The sequence below is a fragment of the Arachis duranensis genome, chromosome 8 (genome assembly GCF_000817695.3).
Source record: "Arachis duranensis cultivar V14167 chromosome 8, aradu.V14167.gnm2.J7QH, whole genome shotgun sequence".
NCBI classification, from domain to species: Eukaryota; Viridiplantae; Streptophyta; class Magnoliopsida; order Fabales; family Fabaceae; genus Arachis; species Arachis duranensis.
In genome coordinates this window covers 12,851,612-12,868,398 of record NC_029779.3, presented here as the reverse complement: position 1 = coordinate 12,868,398, position 16,787 = coordinate 12,851,612, and the positions used below count along the sequence as shown (strand labels likewise).

General features: G+C 35.9%; 2 protein-coding genes across 2 annotated transcripts; one reads left to right on the top strand and one right to left on the bottom strand.

Moving 5' to 3' along the window:
• Positions 1 to 2,103, bottom strand: LOC107460864 (protein FAR1-RELATED SEQUENCE 5-like). The gene has a single exon (XM_016079283.3). It carries the CDS (start codon positions 2,101 to 2,103, stop codon positions 1 to 3), a length of 2,103 nt encoding a protein of 700 aa, XP_015934769.3.
• A 3,207-nt stretch (positions 2,104 to 5,310) lies between these two features.
• Positions 5,311 to 9,453, top strand: LOC107460865 (uncharacterized). The gene is made up of 3 exons (XM_016079284.3): positions 5,311 to 6,026; positions 7,374 to 7,512; positions 7,615 to 9,453. Exons 1-3 carry the CDS (start codon positions 5,311 to 5,313, stop codon positions 9,052 to 9,054), a joined length of 2,295 nt encoding a protein of 764 aa, XP_015934770.1. The 3' UTR covers positions 9,055 to 9,453.
• The last annotated feature ends 7,334 nt before the right edge of the window (positions 9,454 to 16,787 follow it).

Here is a 16,787-nt window from a genome sequence, read left to right as displayed (position 1 = left end):
CTAAATTTGGTGTTGTAACTTCACTCCATTTGTTGACGCCATTCTCTTGTTTGATTGTTTTTCAACCCAGCTCTTGAGTCTTTTTCTACCTTGTCGTCCTTCCTTTTTTTTCAATCCTTTCACATTTTCAAGTAATCTTTCTAACGCATCTCCATCTGAACAGCTATTAACGATTTCTTTTGCATTCAAAATATTTGAAACATTATCATTTTGATTGTGTCTACAAAAAGAATCTACCTTCTTATATGTCTCCTCTATAACTTGCTCAACAAAATTAGATGTTACTTCAAAATCTGATGATCGAGCAGCTAATTTGATTGCTTTGAAACATATATTCTTGTACCGTGCTGTAGCATCCGCTCTAGTATCACTTTGAACAACTTTTCCATCTGAGTCATGAACAATCATCTCTCTTGCTTCTCTAGTCCATCTTTTCATAATGTATTGAGCCGGAATTTGCTTCACATCCCAAACATTTAAAACTTTTAAACAATGACAACATAAGAATCCTGTTATTTCAAATATTCCACCCATTGTTTCGAACATTCCACAACTACAAGAAATAATCATATCTTTCACATTGCCGGATACAGTGTATTCTCCATCTTTATCAAAAATAGCAACTTGATATTCAGACATTTGATTGTTCTCTATACGAGAAATAATATATGCAGCAGAACTCCAATCAAACTCATTTTGAAATAAATCAAATGCATTAGGAGTATATACCTGTGCAGCATGCTTCAATAACGGCGAATGAATCATCTTAAGTCTAGGAAGCTTTTGTCTTGCATTGTATTCAGCTTGTAGCTCTTTGTATCGCTTGCCACCAACAGCTAGCTCAAACTGTTTGAGAAAATGTATTATGTCTAAATTTGACCGCATAAAATCTTTCAAATCACTGTTAAAACTTTCACTAAGTTGAGTACTTCGCATTCCAATAGTATACACCTTCTTCATATAGCAATGAGCCCATTTTTCCTTCACTTTATAAATACTCTTCAACCAAGAATTGTCTTCCACTTTGTATCTTTGAAGCAATGCATCCCATGTCTCTTGAAATTGAAACTGATCTTCAGAATTATATATACAAGCTTTGAAATCTCTCAAGATAAAAGAACCATCTTTCAACTTATTCCCTAAATGTCGAATAGCATTTTGCATAATATGCCAGACACATAATCCATGATATGTTTCAGGCATTTTTTCTACCAAAGCACTTGCCATAGCAGGATCTTGATCAGTGAAAATAGTTTTAGGCTTTTTTTGCATGTGAGCTTCCAAAAATGATTCAAATAACCATATAAAAGATTCTTTTGATTCGTCATACAAAAGAGCAGCGCCAAATATTACTATTTCTCGATGGTGATTGAATCCACAAAAAACACCCAATGGTCTATTTTCTTTGTTTGTGCAGTATGTAGTATCAAATGTGATTACATCACCAAAGATAGCATAATCAATAACCATTCTTGCATCAGCCCAAAAAATATTTGTTATTTTCTCTTCGTTATCTAACTGTATAGCATATTGAAATGAGGGATTATCAAGTAGTTGCCGATGAAAATACTTTAATAAACTACCTGCTTCACCATAGGCCAAGTCTCGCTTTCGTTTGCTTCGAAGATAGTTCTTTTGGTCTTGTTTGGTATATCCAAGGACATCTTTACCACCAGCTTGTAAATTTGTTAGTTCATGTGTTTCCTTTGGTCTTATGTCAGCTTCATCTGCCAAATCTATTTGCAATGCTTGTACTTCTGAAATCTTTCTTTGTGATGGCATCATATGACTGGTTTCCGAAATTTGCAAAATATGATTGTGATTTAACTCAAGGTCACAAATCACATATTTTTTAATATCTCGAGCAAACTTGAGTGACATTCTTACTTGGCAACTTGTTCTAGTCTCGGCGCGAGGTTGCTTTGTTAAATGATCCCGTTTATCTGGTCTTCGTTGGCCTTCCTTTGCACAAACAAGTCTAAAACTACTTACAGAATTATCAAGCTTGCATTTATTTGCATACAATTGTCGAACATCAAAACCCATCATTCCACCGTAACTTTTCCAGAAGTCTTTAGCTTCTAGTACTGTGTCAAATTCCATGCCTAATTTTGGTATTTTTTTTGCTATAATTGGCCTGAATAAAAATAAATAATAAAATTCTAAATATAATTGTTATAAACATACAAAAATAAGAGTACTAAAATAAGAGTACAAATATAACTGTTATAAACATACCTGGAAAAAGTAATTAATGTAGAATTGTGTTGTGTAATTTGGGTTTTTTTTACGTTTTGAGAAATCAATTGACAATCTTCTGCAAATATAAAAAAATAATATATTGAGTAAAATATTATCAAATATATTGCGGTGAAATTTAAAATTATTCAATAAAAAAATTACCTTTCTATGGTGGTATCATTGTGATCATCAACTCATTTGTTTCTTCTGATAAATTTACCGTTTTAGTTTCAGGAAGTAACACCTCCATGTTTGGCTTGCTCGTCTTTATTGGGGACACCATCATCGTAGTATCCATAGATGGAACCAGCATACTTGTTTCACTTAATAATTCCGTCATCTGTGTAATTACCATTTTTTTTGTTCAGTATCTACTAGTGTTTTCAATGTTTGATGGTTCTCTTCATCATTTTTTACTCAATACAAATTTTATTGTTACAGGCATTCAGTTTTGCAGAAATTTAATTCTGTGCGCTATCTTTGTAAAGTGGCGCATTTTTTTTTCTTTTTAGTTTTTTAATAGTTAACGTTTTGATTCTTTTAATGTATTTATTTATTATTTATTTATTTAAGGTGATCAAAACCGTTTATGTTATCAATGGCTTAAATTGCATTACTTTTCTCTCTAAACTAAATGAACAATTTCAGAGGAGCCAAATCCTTTTTTTTGGGTACAAGTTCTGCCTTGCTTACACCAGATGAAAGTTTTATGTTGTTTAGCAAATATTGGGCTTCCGTGGACAAATGTGTTTCACATTCATAACAGCTGTAGATATGGTTTCAGTTATGACTTATGATCCAAGAGTCCAAGTCCATAAGTAACCCACAAAAAGGTGATCCAAAATTCCAAATGATATACGGTTTATCCAAAAAAGAAAAGCTATCCGTTCTTTAAAATAGTCTTTCTATTATTTTTATAGTTTTATTATTAACCGCCTCAAAATTTATTAATGTGACAGCTTAGTGACATTATATTAAGGGTAAACAACGCATATAAATCAAGGACTGATTTTAATTACGTAATTCAAAACACACTATAATGTAATTCAAAACAATAAAATTCGAATTAGATTTGTTTATAATTTGAATTGACGTAGCTCGAATTATAACCAATTTATCTTAATTAATACGAAAAATTCATAAAATTATATTAAACCAGCTCTAAATTGAGAGAATTTTAAGACATTTAAAGTTTTTAATTTGAAATTAATTTAATCTAATTTCATAAACTTGTTATATTAACTGATGTTAAATATATGTTATAAAGTTATTTACCATGCTATATCAACAAATTTTAACGCCATCAAAAATAAAAGTGACAAAAAATTAATTTGATCAACTTAAAATTTTTAAAGGACAAATTTAATTTAAAAAATTTTTCGAAAACTAATTTAAAAAATAATTAATTTTTCAAGAATGAATTTGACCATTTATTCATACTTTAAATGTAACAAAAAATATATATTAAGCTATGAAAAATAATTTACCAATTTTTTTTGAAAAAATACTAGAAAATTATTAAAATTTATTATTTTTGGCCATCACTTAATCATTAATGTTTAAAAGTATGAGATAAAATATATTGTTAAATTATTAGATTAAAAAAATTAGATTAAAGGAATTAAATTGATGACTAAGTGATGACAAAAAATAATAAATTTTAATAATCAAAATTAGATTAAAGAAATTTTGATGGTGAATGACTCATTTGTCACATTTAATAATCAATTTTACTATATCTATAGGGAAAGTAAGATGTCTAAAACTCAATTTCGTCCGAAACCGATCTGATGATGACAAAAAAAAAAAGTTTTAATAATCAAAATTAAATTAAAGAAATTTTGATGGTTAAGAACTAATTTGTCGCGTTTAATTATCAATTTTACTATATTTATAGGGAAAGTAGGATGTCCAAAACCCAATTTCGCCCGAAACCGATCCGGTGACGATAAAAAATAATAAATTTTAATAATCAAAATTAGATTAAAGAAATTTTGATGATCAAGGACTAATTCGTCGCGTTTAATTATCAATTTTACTATATCTATAGAAAAAGTAAGATGTCCAAAACCCAATTTCGTCCGAAACCGATCCAGATCCGTTGTATATTTTATTAGGTTCAGGTTTATCATTTTTATCCGATATTATTTTCGTGTCAAGTTCGGATCACCTAATTTGATCCAAAGTTATTCGTTATGATAAAAATATATATTTTAGAGTGAAATTAGTAAGGTTATATCATATTTTTATACTTCAATTAATATTTTTTATATTATAGTATTATTTTTGTTTTAAAATAATTTATTTTAGTATAATTATGATATAACATTTGTTAAATTTAATTTTTAAAATAAAATTTTATTATTTTAATATATAAAATTTATAAATTTATACATATTAATTTTTTTTTTTTGGTTTCCCATGGTATCCCCCAATCCGACAGGTCAAGGACTAATCCGCCGCGGTATTGAGCTCCATTTAAGGGTTTGCCGCTGGCCAATGGGTTGCTGCATGCACAAGGCGGGATTCGAACCCCCGACACTTGCTTAAGCGGACTAGTGAGCTAACCACTAGACCAACTCAACTTGGTTATACATATTAATTTTACACCGAGTTAACTTCCAGTTTATTCCGACCCGGCCCAGCCCATGAACACCCACGTGAAAAAGTAAAAAATTATTTCTTCTATGTTGTCCGGTTCAGTTCACCCAGCCATTTTAAACCGTCCTTGAATGGCTTAATCCCTACAGACATACAGTTACCCTTACCCATGAATTCCGTTTAACTTTGGTGGATGCACTGACCACTCACGTGATAGGAAAATAAATTAACCAATAAAAAAAAAAGTAAATTAAGAAGATGACAAATGTATTTGGAGAGTTGAAACAAATATATTGAGAGTGAGGAGAGGGTAGCAATTTTTAATATTTTTATATATGAAAAATTTTCAATTATTCAATCCTTCGCCTCCAATTCGATTTCAGATTCAGTTCCTAATCTCTCTTTCCGCTTCTCTCTCTCACACGTAACGAGGCACACACCAAAGTAACGGTGGCGAACCCAAATGCAATGGCGACGGCGCCAGAGCCCTCCGCCTCCGCCGCAGACGACGAGGAACGCCGCCGCTCCCTTCAAATCGAGTCTCTCCATCTCGTGGACTTCCGCCAACTCTCCCAATCGGAGCTTTACGCGCTCTCCCTAACCTCCTCACCCGCCCAACACCGTTGCCAAGACGACGCCGTAATCCCTAAAATCGACCGCTCCGTCTTCTTTGGCGTCGAGTCTCTCCGCACCGCCGCGCGAGACGGCGGGGGAGGAGGCACCAGCGTAGGCTACAACGCACTCGTCCCCTTCCAGGGGGAGTTCAAGTCACCGGACCCGAACGTCTTCGCGCTCCAGAACATTCCGATCTGCGACGTCGCGGACGATAGCGCGATGAAGAAGCGGAAGCGAGGGCGGCCGCGGAAGAACGAGAATTCGATGGCGATTGTGCCAGTAGCATCGCCTCTTCCTCCGCCGCCTCCACCGAAGAAGAAGGAAGAGGGTGAGGGTTTTGTTGACCCGGTTTCGGAAGAGGTGAAGAAGAGGACGGTGGGGTTAGAGAATGAGGCTCAGGTTGTTGAGTTCTTGGAGGGTTTGAAGGGAGAGTGGAGTAGTCAAAGGAAGAAGAAAATGACTGTGGAGGCGAGTGAGCTTGGTTCTTTCTTGCCGGCTGGGTGGAAGGTCTTGCTTTCTGTCAAGAAGAGAGCCGGTCGTGCTTCCATTCTTTGTCGCCGTTACGTAAGGTTTTTCTCTTTGCTCATGTTATTTTTATTTAGTTTTGTTTCTTTCATTTGATTGTTTTGCTAGCTATAGATGCATGGAAGTGTGGTATTTTGTGTTTAATTGATTGTTCGAATTCAACGGCTGAATGATTTGTATATGGAAATTAAATTGACCTATGTGTGTCATTTCCCTGAATTGTTATTTGTAATGTGATAGTTCTTTGCATATATCCTATAGAGGTAGAGATTTGTAGCATTATTGTTATCAAGACTTATGTGTTGTTCTAGAGTTTTATCACACTATTATAGTATTAGTAATATCAATCAAGGTTTCATGTGATAGTACTTTGCAGATATGATACAGGGTTAGGAATTCTACTATTGTTTATTGATGGATTGATTTATTTTTTTATTGTTTTGGTCTCACAGTTCTCCATTGGAGGGAATTGTGTTCAAGTTCACGTGTTTGTTTTCTTCGCATTGTTGTGATGCTTTGCCAGTGTCAATTTATTTTTATTTTTGTGGGTCTTTCTTAAAGAATTTAATTCTAAGCATATTTCTAGTGCATGCTATTGTAGCCTAGCATATTTCATTTTTTTAAACTGATCAGTTTTTCCTATAGATGATCAACTCGGGGGAGAATGACACTCAATTTTCTTAGCGAGTCTAGTTTTAATTACAGTCATTGTGAAGTTTTTACAAACCAATCATTGTTGTTGTTGTTGTTTTTTTTTTTCTTTTAATTTTTTGGGGAGGGAGAGGGGGTTATATGTTCTTTGTTAACTTCTGATATTCTCAAGAAGACATTTCATCACATTTTGTGTATGATCCAATTAATTTTGACTTTATTTTTTGAACAATGAATTGAAAATATTTCTCGTTTGGTGAAAATATAACATTTGATGTGGCTAACTCCTATTATCTCTGTCTTCCTCTTTGATTTGCTGTTGGTGTTTACCATCAATTAGGAGTAATTGACTAAGAAACAAAAATTAGAAAATGGATGGAGGGATGAGTGAGATTGTTGGGATTTGAAGGTTGATGGATTAAATTGATAGAATTGTTTTTTAGGAGTTAGTTGATGAGTTTTGATTTTGAAGAGAACTCCATTTGAATCTTCAAACCCTTCTCTTCTCTCCATTTCCCTCCAAAATCAAAATACAAACACACCCTAACGAACAAGAATGCTGCAAGTATTATTTCTGAGGATGGCAAATAGATTTTATTAAAATATTTAGTTGTGATAGCCATAACTTGAATTCTAATGGTAGAGACATGCATATATGCTTTCTTGTAGTTATAACTTCTTATACATATATATACGTATATTAGATTCTTAATGGATTTCCTTAATTTGTTGCTTTGCAGCCCTTATGGGCAGCAGTTTGAGTCGTTCAAGGAAGTCTCTGCACACTTGCTTTCGTTTTGTGGAGAAGATATAAATATTGTAAAATCTAGTTATCCCGATGACAGTCCGCAGTATAATATCAATGTGCCATCTGGAAGTGTAAGCTATTATATTTGTGATGTTTTTCTTATTCTGTTCCAAAAATGAAAGACAGAAATTTTAGGGTTTTTTTTTCTTCCCTGTCCACCTCCCATCCAGCAGGTTCTTTGTTACGGCCCTGCTGGAGACGTAAAGCCTGATGCTGATGCAAGCTGTCTAAGTTTAGCTAGTACATCTGTAGAATCTCACCATAAAACGCAAGTTAGTGTTCCATCATCAACTGAAAGAGAGAAGCTAAACACTCTGAATGAGAATTCCAGTAGCTCTTTGGCTGGGGGTTGTAAATTAGGAGATTCTATTGGTGGAGCCTTTGACTATCAAACTGCAAATTATCAATCCATGATGGATGGTACCCATAATGTAAATTCAGTTCGCGGATGTTCAATTGAGGAGGATAGAGTTCTAAATCAGAAGACGGTTGATATCATTGAAGTTAGTGGTGCTGCCTGCAATCCTATTCCTTTGGTTCTCCCAACTCCTGTCACCATTAATGAGTGTGGTATTATTCAACATTGTGATGAAATGAATTCTGTGACGTGCATAAGAAATGGTGTTAGTGATTTTAGTACCAAATGCCATGAAACTGCTCCCTGGGGAAATGCACAAACACTTGTTGACAACAATGGGGATGGTGTTTCTGAGAGACTAGTGGAAGATGAGCAGAATGTAGGTTCTGGAAGCAACAGGCCTTTTCCAAATGCTGAGGGGAAAAGGTTTTTAGGCAACAATTTAGAGATTAGTGATGGAAAGCTTGCTAAGGATGACAAGCAACACATTTTGTGTAGTGATCAGTCTGAAGTTAAAGATGTTTCTAGTAATTCTCAATTGCAGAGTAGTTCTGATGGATTTTCTCTTTCTCCATCTCAGAAAGATATAAAACATTTTTCTATAAATTGTTCAGACAGAATGCAGAGTTTTTTGCTGACAGAGTCTGCTATCGGAGACTGTTTTGACGGTGAATTATTACCTATTGACAAGAGAATTTCCCTTCCCACTGGCTACACAAATAATGTTTCTTTAAGCACGTGCACAGAAGGTGCCTCTGACTGTGGTGGGGTTGATGATGCCCCTAATCTTTCAGTAGCAAATAATGTCAATGATAATCACGATCCTCCAACTGTTGAGCTTGTGACAAGCTTTGCAGAGGAAAAGAATCCATTGAATGACCAAAATCACAGAATAGACTATTTGTTGCAGACAAGTTCGAAATGTAACTTACTAACTCCTCCTGATGATGAGCAACCCTCGATTTTTGAAAATCTGTATAATATTTCTGCTGGTACCTTTGATGATGCTTTCATGGAGCCTCAATTAGGGCTTGGTTCTCACAATAATGATGTTGCAGTAGATACATATGCTAATGAAAGCATTATGCAGGGAACATTGCAAGGTTGTGAATCTGTTGCTCTTGGTAGCAGTGTTTTAAACCCATTTGACAAGCAAAGTGATAATGCAAATAAGTCTTGCTTATCAGAGAATGCCAAGAGTGAGCAAGTTGACATACATCAAACCAACTCTATGGGTATGCCTGACTTTCGTTAGCAGTCAGATAGTTCGGGTGCAGATAGGCTGACTAACAAATATGCAGTGGATTAAAAAGTTTCTGAATTAAACATGTATGGTAGACTGGTAGTTCTGCAGAGTGCTCTGGTGGTAACCACAAGGCTCTGCTTGTATATTCTCAACTTCCTGTGAAGTGCGATAGCCTAGAAAAGGTAATGAAACACCCTTATATTCAGTGTATAGAAAATTATTTTATGATGAACTCATGTGTCTAGGGATCTTCTATACCTCTTTGATCAAATTGTTGCTGAAAAAGGTTCAACTTTTAAGGTTGTTTGATGAGATAACAACATAGTGGTTAGCATGAATTATTTGCTTATGCATGCTTTTCTGTGTTTTGTGTTTTGTTAAATCAAAGTCACACTAGATGTAGACTCTCTCTCTTGGTAGATTCAGAAGTTTGTGCTGGTGGCATCTCCATTAGAGATCATTTTGCAGTTCTGGTGTGATGCTTCTCATGCTTCTTGCTAGTACTCAGATGCTTGTTTTTCAAGAAGTTCCCTTTTGTTTTTTCATTTTTGTAGACTGGTATAATGACATCAAAATTAGGTCTATTCTAGATGTTAGTTAGGTTGATCATATGTTGGAGCTATTCTTTCCCCTATTTTTTTTTTTTTGGAGAAATTCCAAATTACCTGATGATTTTGGTCTTTGACAAGAAAATAACCATTGCTGCACCATCCTATTGATATTGTTTTGAGATTCTTTATCTTATGTGTACTGCCTGGTTTAAATTCCTTATCACATTTATTCGATTTTAATTGGTGTTCTCATCGCCATAACAAATTGGCTACTACAACCTTGCACTTATGAGGAAGATGAATTGGTTTTTTTTAGCATGATGACTGATGAGCATGGAATTATGAGGGGAACTCAAGGGTCAAGAGAGATCTAGTATTTAATTTCCCTTTAAAAGCTAACACTTAAAGAATCAAAGACAGTCCCTTTTATTACTGCATTAAAGATAGTCCCTCATATCATATTGAAAGGATTTCTTTCAAGATAGCCTAAAGTGATTATAATCTAAATTTTGATTTGATAACAGACAATAAATTTTGTAACTATAATTGTAGTCTCCTTTAGATTGTTACATTTTAAAATTGTAACATGATATTCCATCCTAAACAAGGAGTATGAAAGTAACTTTGGGTGAATCAAATAGGGGAATAGATTTTCTCAAAAATTTTTTTTTCTGGTAACTTTACACTTTTTAAGTGAAACAAAAAGAAAAATGTGAGAAAAGATATTGAATGATAAAAAATAATATTTTAACAAATAATTAAAAAAAATATGAAGATTCACTCCAATCAAATTGAGTGGCTTGAGTTTTTTTAACACACCAAGGATCATCTAATCAAATTAATCATATGCATGATTTCTGAAGTGGTGTAACTCAAATATTTATGCCATCTAATCATAATTGATCATACGATTGATTTCTGAAGTGGTAGATGGAGAGATAAGCCTCGATGTAGTCCCTGAAATTGTACTCGAGTCTCATAATAGTCCCTGAACTTAAAAGTTCTTCAGAGTCATCCCCGAACTTGTACTCCGAGACTCAAAGTGGTCCTTTCCGCAATTTCAGCACACGTGGCTCAATCGGAAAGCTTAGTTGGCAGCGTTGGTGACACGTGGGACTCACAACGGCTAGCTGATGTGGCAGAGTAAATTCTTCCGACTCAATTTGGTCCCTCAGGTGAAGTTAAAACCCTAATCCCCTTTTTTGAAGGCCACATTGTTCACTCTGATGTCTCCTCGTCGGTGCTGTGTTCTTCTGTTCTCCCTCTCTGAAACCCGAAGGTTATGGCTAGCACGAGCAATGCAGTTGGGAGCTCGAACAACCCACGATCGTTTGGAAGCATCATGAGGAGAATGAACAGAAACAGAGAAGCTCGTTTGCCAAAAATGAAAAAAAAATCATGGGAAGCCTGGTTTCTCTGAAAGAGGTAAGCCAAAAATGAAAAAAAATGTGGTTCCTCTGTTTTTTGATATTGTTGTTAATCTAATATTTCACAAAAGTTCAGGCCTTTTTTTCGATTGTAATTGGTGGGTATGAACGCCTCTGTTCTGTTCTCTGTGCTAGGGTTTGATCACTACTGGCTTTCGTAGTGGTTTGTCCAAGAAAATTGTAGAGTATGAGTGTTTTTTGTGTTTTGATGATATGAAAATGTGTTCTTTATGTGTTAGGGTTTATTGCTTTTAGTGGAGGAGTTTCCAAATTGTTAATGTGTTTCAAAACAATGACTCTGATCAATGAATTTGTTAAATAGAGTTTGCATGATCACAGTAGAAGTAAAGATCTTTTGGGAGTTGAAATTTTTTGTAACTCTGATAATGGATTTTGAATTTGACTGATTTACCTAATTGCCTTTCTTTGTATTGGGTTGGTTTAATTAAACTGAATGTAATATGTAATGCTGTTTAGTTAAACTGAGTGTGTGATCATAAAGGATTCTTGCATACATAAGTTAGAGTAATATAAAGTAAGTTTTGCAATTGCTAATGAAATTAACTTAGCTATTGAAATAGTCAAATTGTTTGATGAATTTGGTCTGGACTAGTGGATTAGTTGTGGGAAAGGGTATGTAATTTTGAATGGTTTGATCCACCAAGATTGAAGTTAGTGTCTAGAAAACTGCTATCCTTAGTTACACCAAAATAATGTTCTTGATTTCACACTTTCTTATGTTCACATGACACAAATCATTAGCAACATGATTAAAATAAAGGTGAAATATCATATAATTTAACCGTTAACAACTAACAAAGTTAGGCACTCTATTCAATACCCTGTTCCACAATAACCTTTTCTAATAAAAATTTTGAAAAAGAAAATCACAAAATAATAGAAGACTTAACTTATATTGTTAATTTGAATATAGTGATAATATAGCACAGTAAAATATTAGAGGGAGAAGGAGAAGTAGAAAAGCAAGAGAGTGGTGCTTTGTTGCCGACTGTCAAGTAATGAAAAGGAGAGAGTGAGAGTGATGATGAAAATGGTAGAAGAAGATTAGGATTGAATCAATGCTATGATATAAAGAAGATAACAGATGCCATTTAATGAGCTTTCATTAACTACTATTTACCATTACTATTTCTAGATGGTTTTTCTTGTTTCATCTCCACCTTCAGTGTTGTATATTATTTTATTATTTTTTAACCTCTCTAGTTAGTGATTACTTTAGCTCCAAATTTGGCAGATTTTCTTTATTTATGTGTGCCTGTTTTTGTTGGTAGTAAGTTGTAGTTGTATATATATATTTTCCTCAGTTGCAAAAGAAAAAAAAAGGGTATTGGTGTTGGGTTTTGTGGGGAACTACACGGAGAGTGAAGTTTGGTGCATGTCCTTGTGATTTATTTGCTAGTTTGATTTAAGGCACATATTGCTGATTATATATGCTGAATTAATCCTGGACTGATTATATGATGTTAATACACTGGGCTGCTGTTTATGTATATAGAATTAATCCTGGACTGATTATATGCTGCATAATGTTCTGTCAATCTATTGTTACTCATTTATCCTGTTATGCATAATGTTCTGTAACAGTGTTGTGTAGGGACTAGTTTGATGTCACTTACATAAGTCTAGGGACTAGTTAGAGACTATTTTGATGTCACTTATATATCTGTAGGGACAGTTTTGCTGTCCGAAAACAACTATCTGACCCCTTCTTTGGTATCTGAAACAAGGCCTTATAAATGCAGTTAAGGAGGTTTTTCCAGATGTCCATCACAGATTCTGTGTTTGGCATCTGTGGAAGAACTTCAATAAGAAATGGAAGGATCTCCAGCTTAGAGGGCTACTTTGGGATTGTGCAAGGTGTACTAGCCAAGATGGCTTCCTTGATATCATCAAAAAGATTGAAAGGATTAATAAGGAAGTCTGGGAGTATTTGAACAAGTGGCCCTATGCAAGGTGCAACACAGGAAACTGCTACAAGGCTTGCAAATTTCATGACGTTTGTGCCCAACCCTGGATTCAAGACACCCAGACACAAAAAATGAAAATTAAGATGATTATGTTTAGGAAAAGCAGGCTATTTTTTTGTATCTATTTTGCTGATATTGTTTACAATGCCTAAAACATTGTCCCAATTTTGAGGATTTTAGTATTTAAATTTTATCAGGTCAATATGTCAACAACTTTGATATACTTGGTGTTTTGGCTCTATAATGTCTTTTTTGAATCAAACATTACCAATATGAATTATGAATTATGACTTTATTGAATTGAGTTTTCTCAATCTTTTGTTTATATCTTATCCTCTGTTACAGACTTAAGAGTAGTTCAAATCCTGTCTATTTCTATTTCATTGAAAAGAAGTCCAGGAACAAAAGTATGCATATAATCAAACACTTTAATTTTCATTTCTTTCAAACAAAAGGATAGGAACAAGTACATGAACAAGGAATGCATATAACATGCATGTCATTTATTTTTTGCTAGATACAGTTGACCCTACTGTCTATCCAGCTTTAATACAAGAACACCAATTACAATCAGCAGTATGAACACAAACATCAAAATTTCCTCCATTTTTAGAACCCTAATTTTAGCTTATAATTTACCAAATTTTCAAGCCATCTTCATCTTCCATACTTCATCATCATCTGAATGTTTTGTTCTATCATCACATGGCATGGCATTTTCCAAAACTTTATCAACCCATATAAACAATCCACACCATTTCTTACCCACAGTCTGCACATCAAAGAAAATTCAATCAGCAAAATTTATATCCATAAATACAGCAATCAACAACAATAATACTTACATTGTAGTTCGGGCAACCCAGGAACGGTCTCCCTGGATTAGAATCCGTCCCTGACCATCGCAGCACCGGTCTCGACCCGCAGGCACACCATTCTGGCAAATGAGCTTCTCTGTTTCTGTTCATTCTCCTCATGATGCTTCCAAACGATCGTGGGTTGTTCGAGCTCCCAACTACATTGTTCGTGCTAGCCATAACCTTTGGGTTTCAGAGAGGGAGAATAGAAGAACACAACACCGATGAGGAGACAGCAGAGTGAACAACGTGGCCTTCAAAAAAGGGGATTAGGATTTTAACTTCACCTGAGGGACCAAATTGAGTCCGAAGAGTTTACTCTGCCACAACAGCTAGCCGTTGTGAGTCCCACGTGTCACCAACGCTGCTAGCTAAGCTTTCCGGTTGCGCCACGTGTGCTGAAATTGCCGGAAGGACCACTTTGAGTCCCAGAGTGCAAGTTCGGGGATGACTCTGAGGAACTTTTAAGTTCAGGGACTACTATGAGGCTCGAGTGCAACTTCATGGACTACATTGAGGCTTATCTCGATAGATGGATATGTCAAATATATTTATATGAACGGGATAAGTTTACTATTAAACATAAGTTTTTATTATTATTTCATGGCTTAAAATATTGTATTAAAAAAACTACCAAAAGTACTTATGAAGTTTATAAATGCTTACAAAAGTGTCTATAAATTAAGAAAATTAACGCTGTACCATGAAAGATGGTTCACAAAAGTATCCAAATTCTAAATTTTTGTTAATTTTTTTATTAAAATTTTTAAACTACCCCACCCTCAACCTCAATTCACTTTTTCCACCTTTCATAACCCAACATGCACTTTTAAAATCCTTGCCATGGAGTTCAAAACTGCTCCTATAACAGACCAGGTCAAAATCAATGGTGGTGGTGGAGGATTGGACCTCAACCGATTTAGTCATAACTTTCTGAACCCTCTTTCTACATGCAGCAGCACCACGACTCCTCTCTCTTCTCACGTGCGCGACGGCGGTGTTCTCATTAACGATCTCCTTGGCTGGAACAGGTGCGCCACAACGACGTTCTCCTTAGGTTGGGTCATAGGCCCGCGACGAAAATATTGTAGCCACTTTAAGAGTGAGAGGGGGATGCAGTGAGAGGGGAGGAGATTGACGGTGATGGAGTAGGTGGGGGCGGAGGAGAGTGAGGATGTAGGAGGAGAGTTATGTGACTCTGTGAGGATTTTTGAGAGAGAGAGAAGTGAGGAGAGAGGAAGAAGGAAAAGAGGGAGTGAGGGTTGTTCCGAGGGTTACCTGAAACTGTAGGTCGATCTCGGACGAGATCTTCTGTGTTGGTCGGAGCCGACGTGTCCGGAGGGTGTACGGCGGTCGGAATTGATGTGTCCGATTTGTTGGACTTGGTGGTGGTGCTGATCCTGTGTCCCCGGAGGGTGGGGGGTACCTGCAAGGGACTCCGATGCTTAAGTTAGCAAGGGTATTAAGCAGGTATTGAGTAGAATCAGAGTATGAGTTATACCTGAGTGCTCCAGTGTATTTATAATGGTGAGATGTGGCCTCCTGTGGATAAGATAAGTTAGTTATCTTATCTTATCTTTATCTTATCTTTAAGTGAGGTCATCTTATCTTCAAGGGAACCGCCTTTATCTTTCTGGGCTTTGGCTGCCTTTAGATTGGGCTGTGTTTCTTCGTTTTGGGCCTGTTTTGGGCTCCTTTGGTGAGTTGGCCGAGCTCTTTGAGAAGAGGTCGGGCATTTGGCCGAGCTCTTTGAGAAGAGGTCGGATAGTCTGACCTGAAGAGGTCGGTCGGCTTGTCGCTAAACATTCCAGGTCGGACAGCTTGACCCAGTGTATGAACAGTGCCCCTGCTTGAGTTCGATCTTTCCATTAGATCATGCTTTTCAGAGCTTCGATCTCTTTGGAAGTCGTGCTCAAGCATCTGTCTGGCTTGTTTCTTCATTGCTTCGAAATCTTTGCAGATTTTCTAGAGGTTTGGTACTTCATAGTCCAACCTCTTTGTGGTAGCGTGGGTTTTCTACCCTTGCCTTCTGGATCACGCCTTGCTTTAAGTTTGTGTTGACAACCCTCTACTTTGGCGAAGTTGTCCTTGCGGCTTGATATCCGGACTTTTAGTGATTTGTCCAATGACTTTTTTAGTGTTCTTTATGTAGAACCTTTTTTAGTCTCGGATGACGTTCATAGCCCTGTTTGAGATTGTGCCTTCTTTGAGCGGAGTTGTATCCCTTTTGGCTAAGCACATTTGAGCCTTAAGTTGTTTCCCAACCTTTTGGCTTGTTCTTTTTTGAAGTCGTTCTTGCGCCTCTTCTTTATCTGACTTTGCCCTTGCTTGAGTTCGATCTTTCCGTGAGATCGTGCTTTTCAGAGATTTGATCTCTTTGGGGAAGTCATGCTCAAGCATCCTGACTTTTGGTCGATCTTTGAGTAGTTTCTCCTTGTGCGAGTCTGGTATTGCCCCTTTTACTTTGTTGAGGGGACTTTTCAGCCTTCTTTCGACTTGTTTGTCTTCGCTGTTCGGGCTTTTAGTCATAATCCAACAACTTTTTAGGTAGTGTTCCGATGGGGAACCTTTTTATAGTTTGTTTGGATGACTTTTTAGCTCTGTCTTTGAGGCTATGCTTTTCGCTTTTTAAGTGGTGTCTTTTTTCAAGACTTCGTATTTTTAGCAAAGCATTTCTGGCCTTCATCTGGCTGTTGCGAGATGTCTTTATCCGTTTTTGTTGATCTTTGTAGAGTGTCGGTACTTTGTTGTCTGACCTCTTTTGATCACTTCTGATTTTGTCCACTTTCTGCTTGTTCGAGGTGGTCCTTGGGGCTAATTTGTCAGACGACCTTTTAGTGTTTTTGTAGAACACTTTTTAGTCATTCTGAACAATTTTGATAGCCTTGTCGTGGAGCCGTGGCTTTTTGGGCGGAGCTA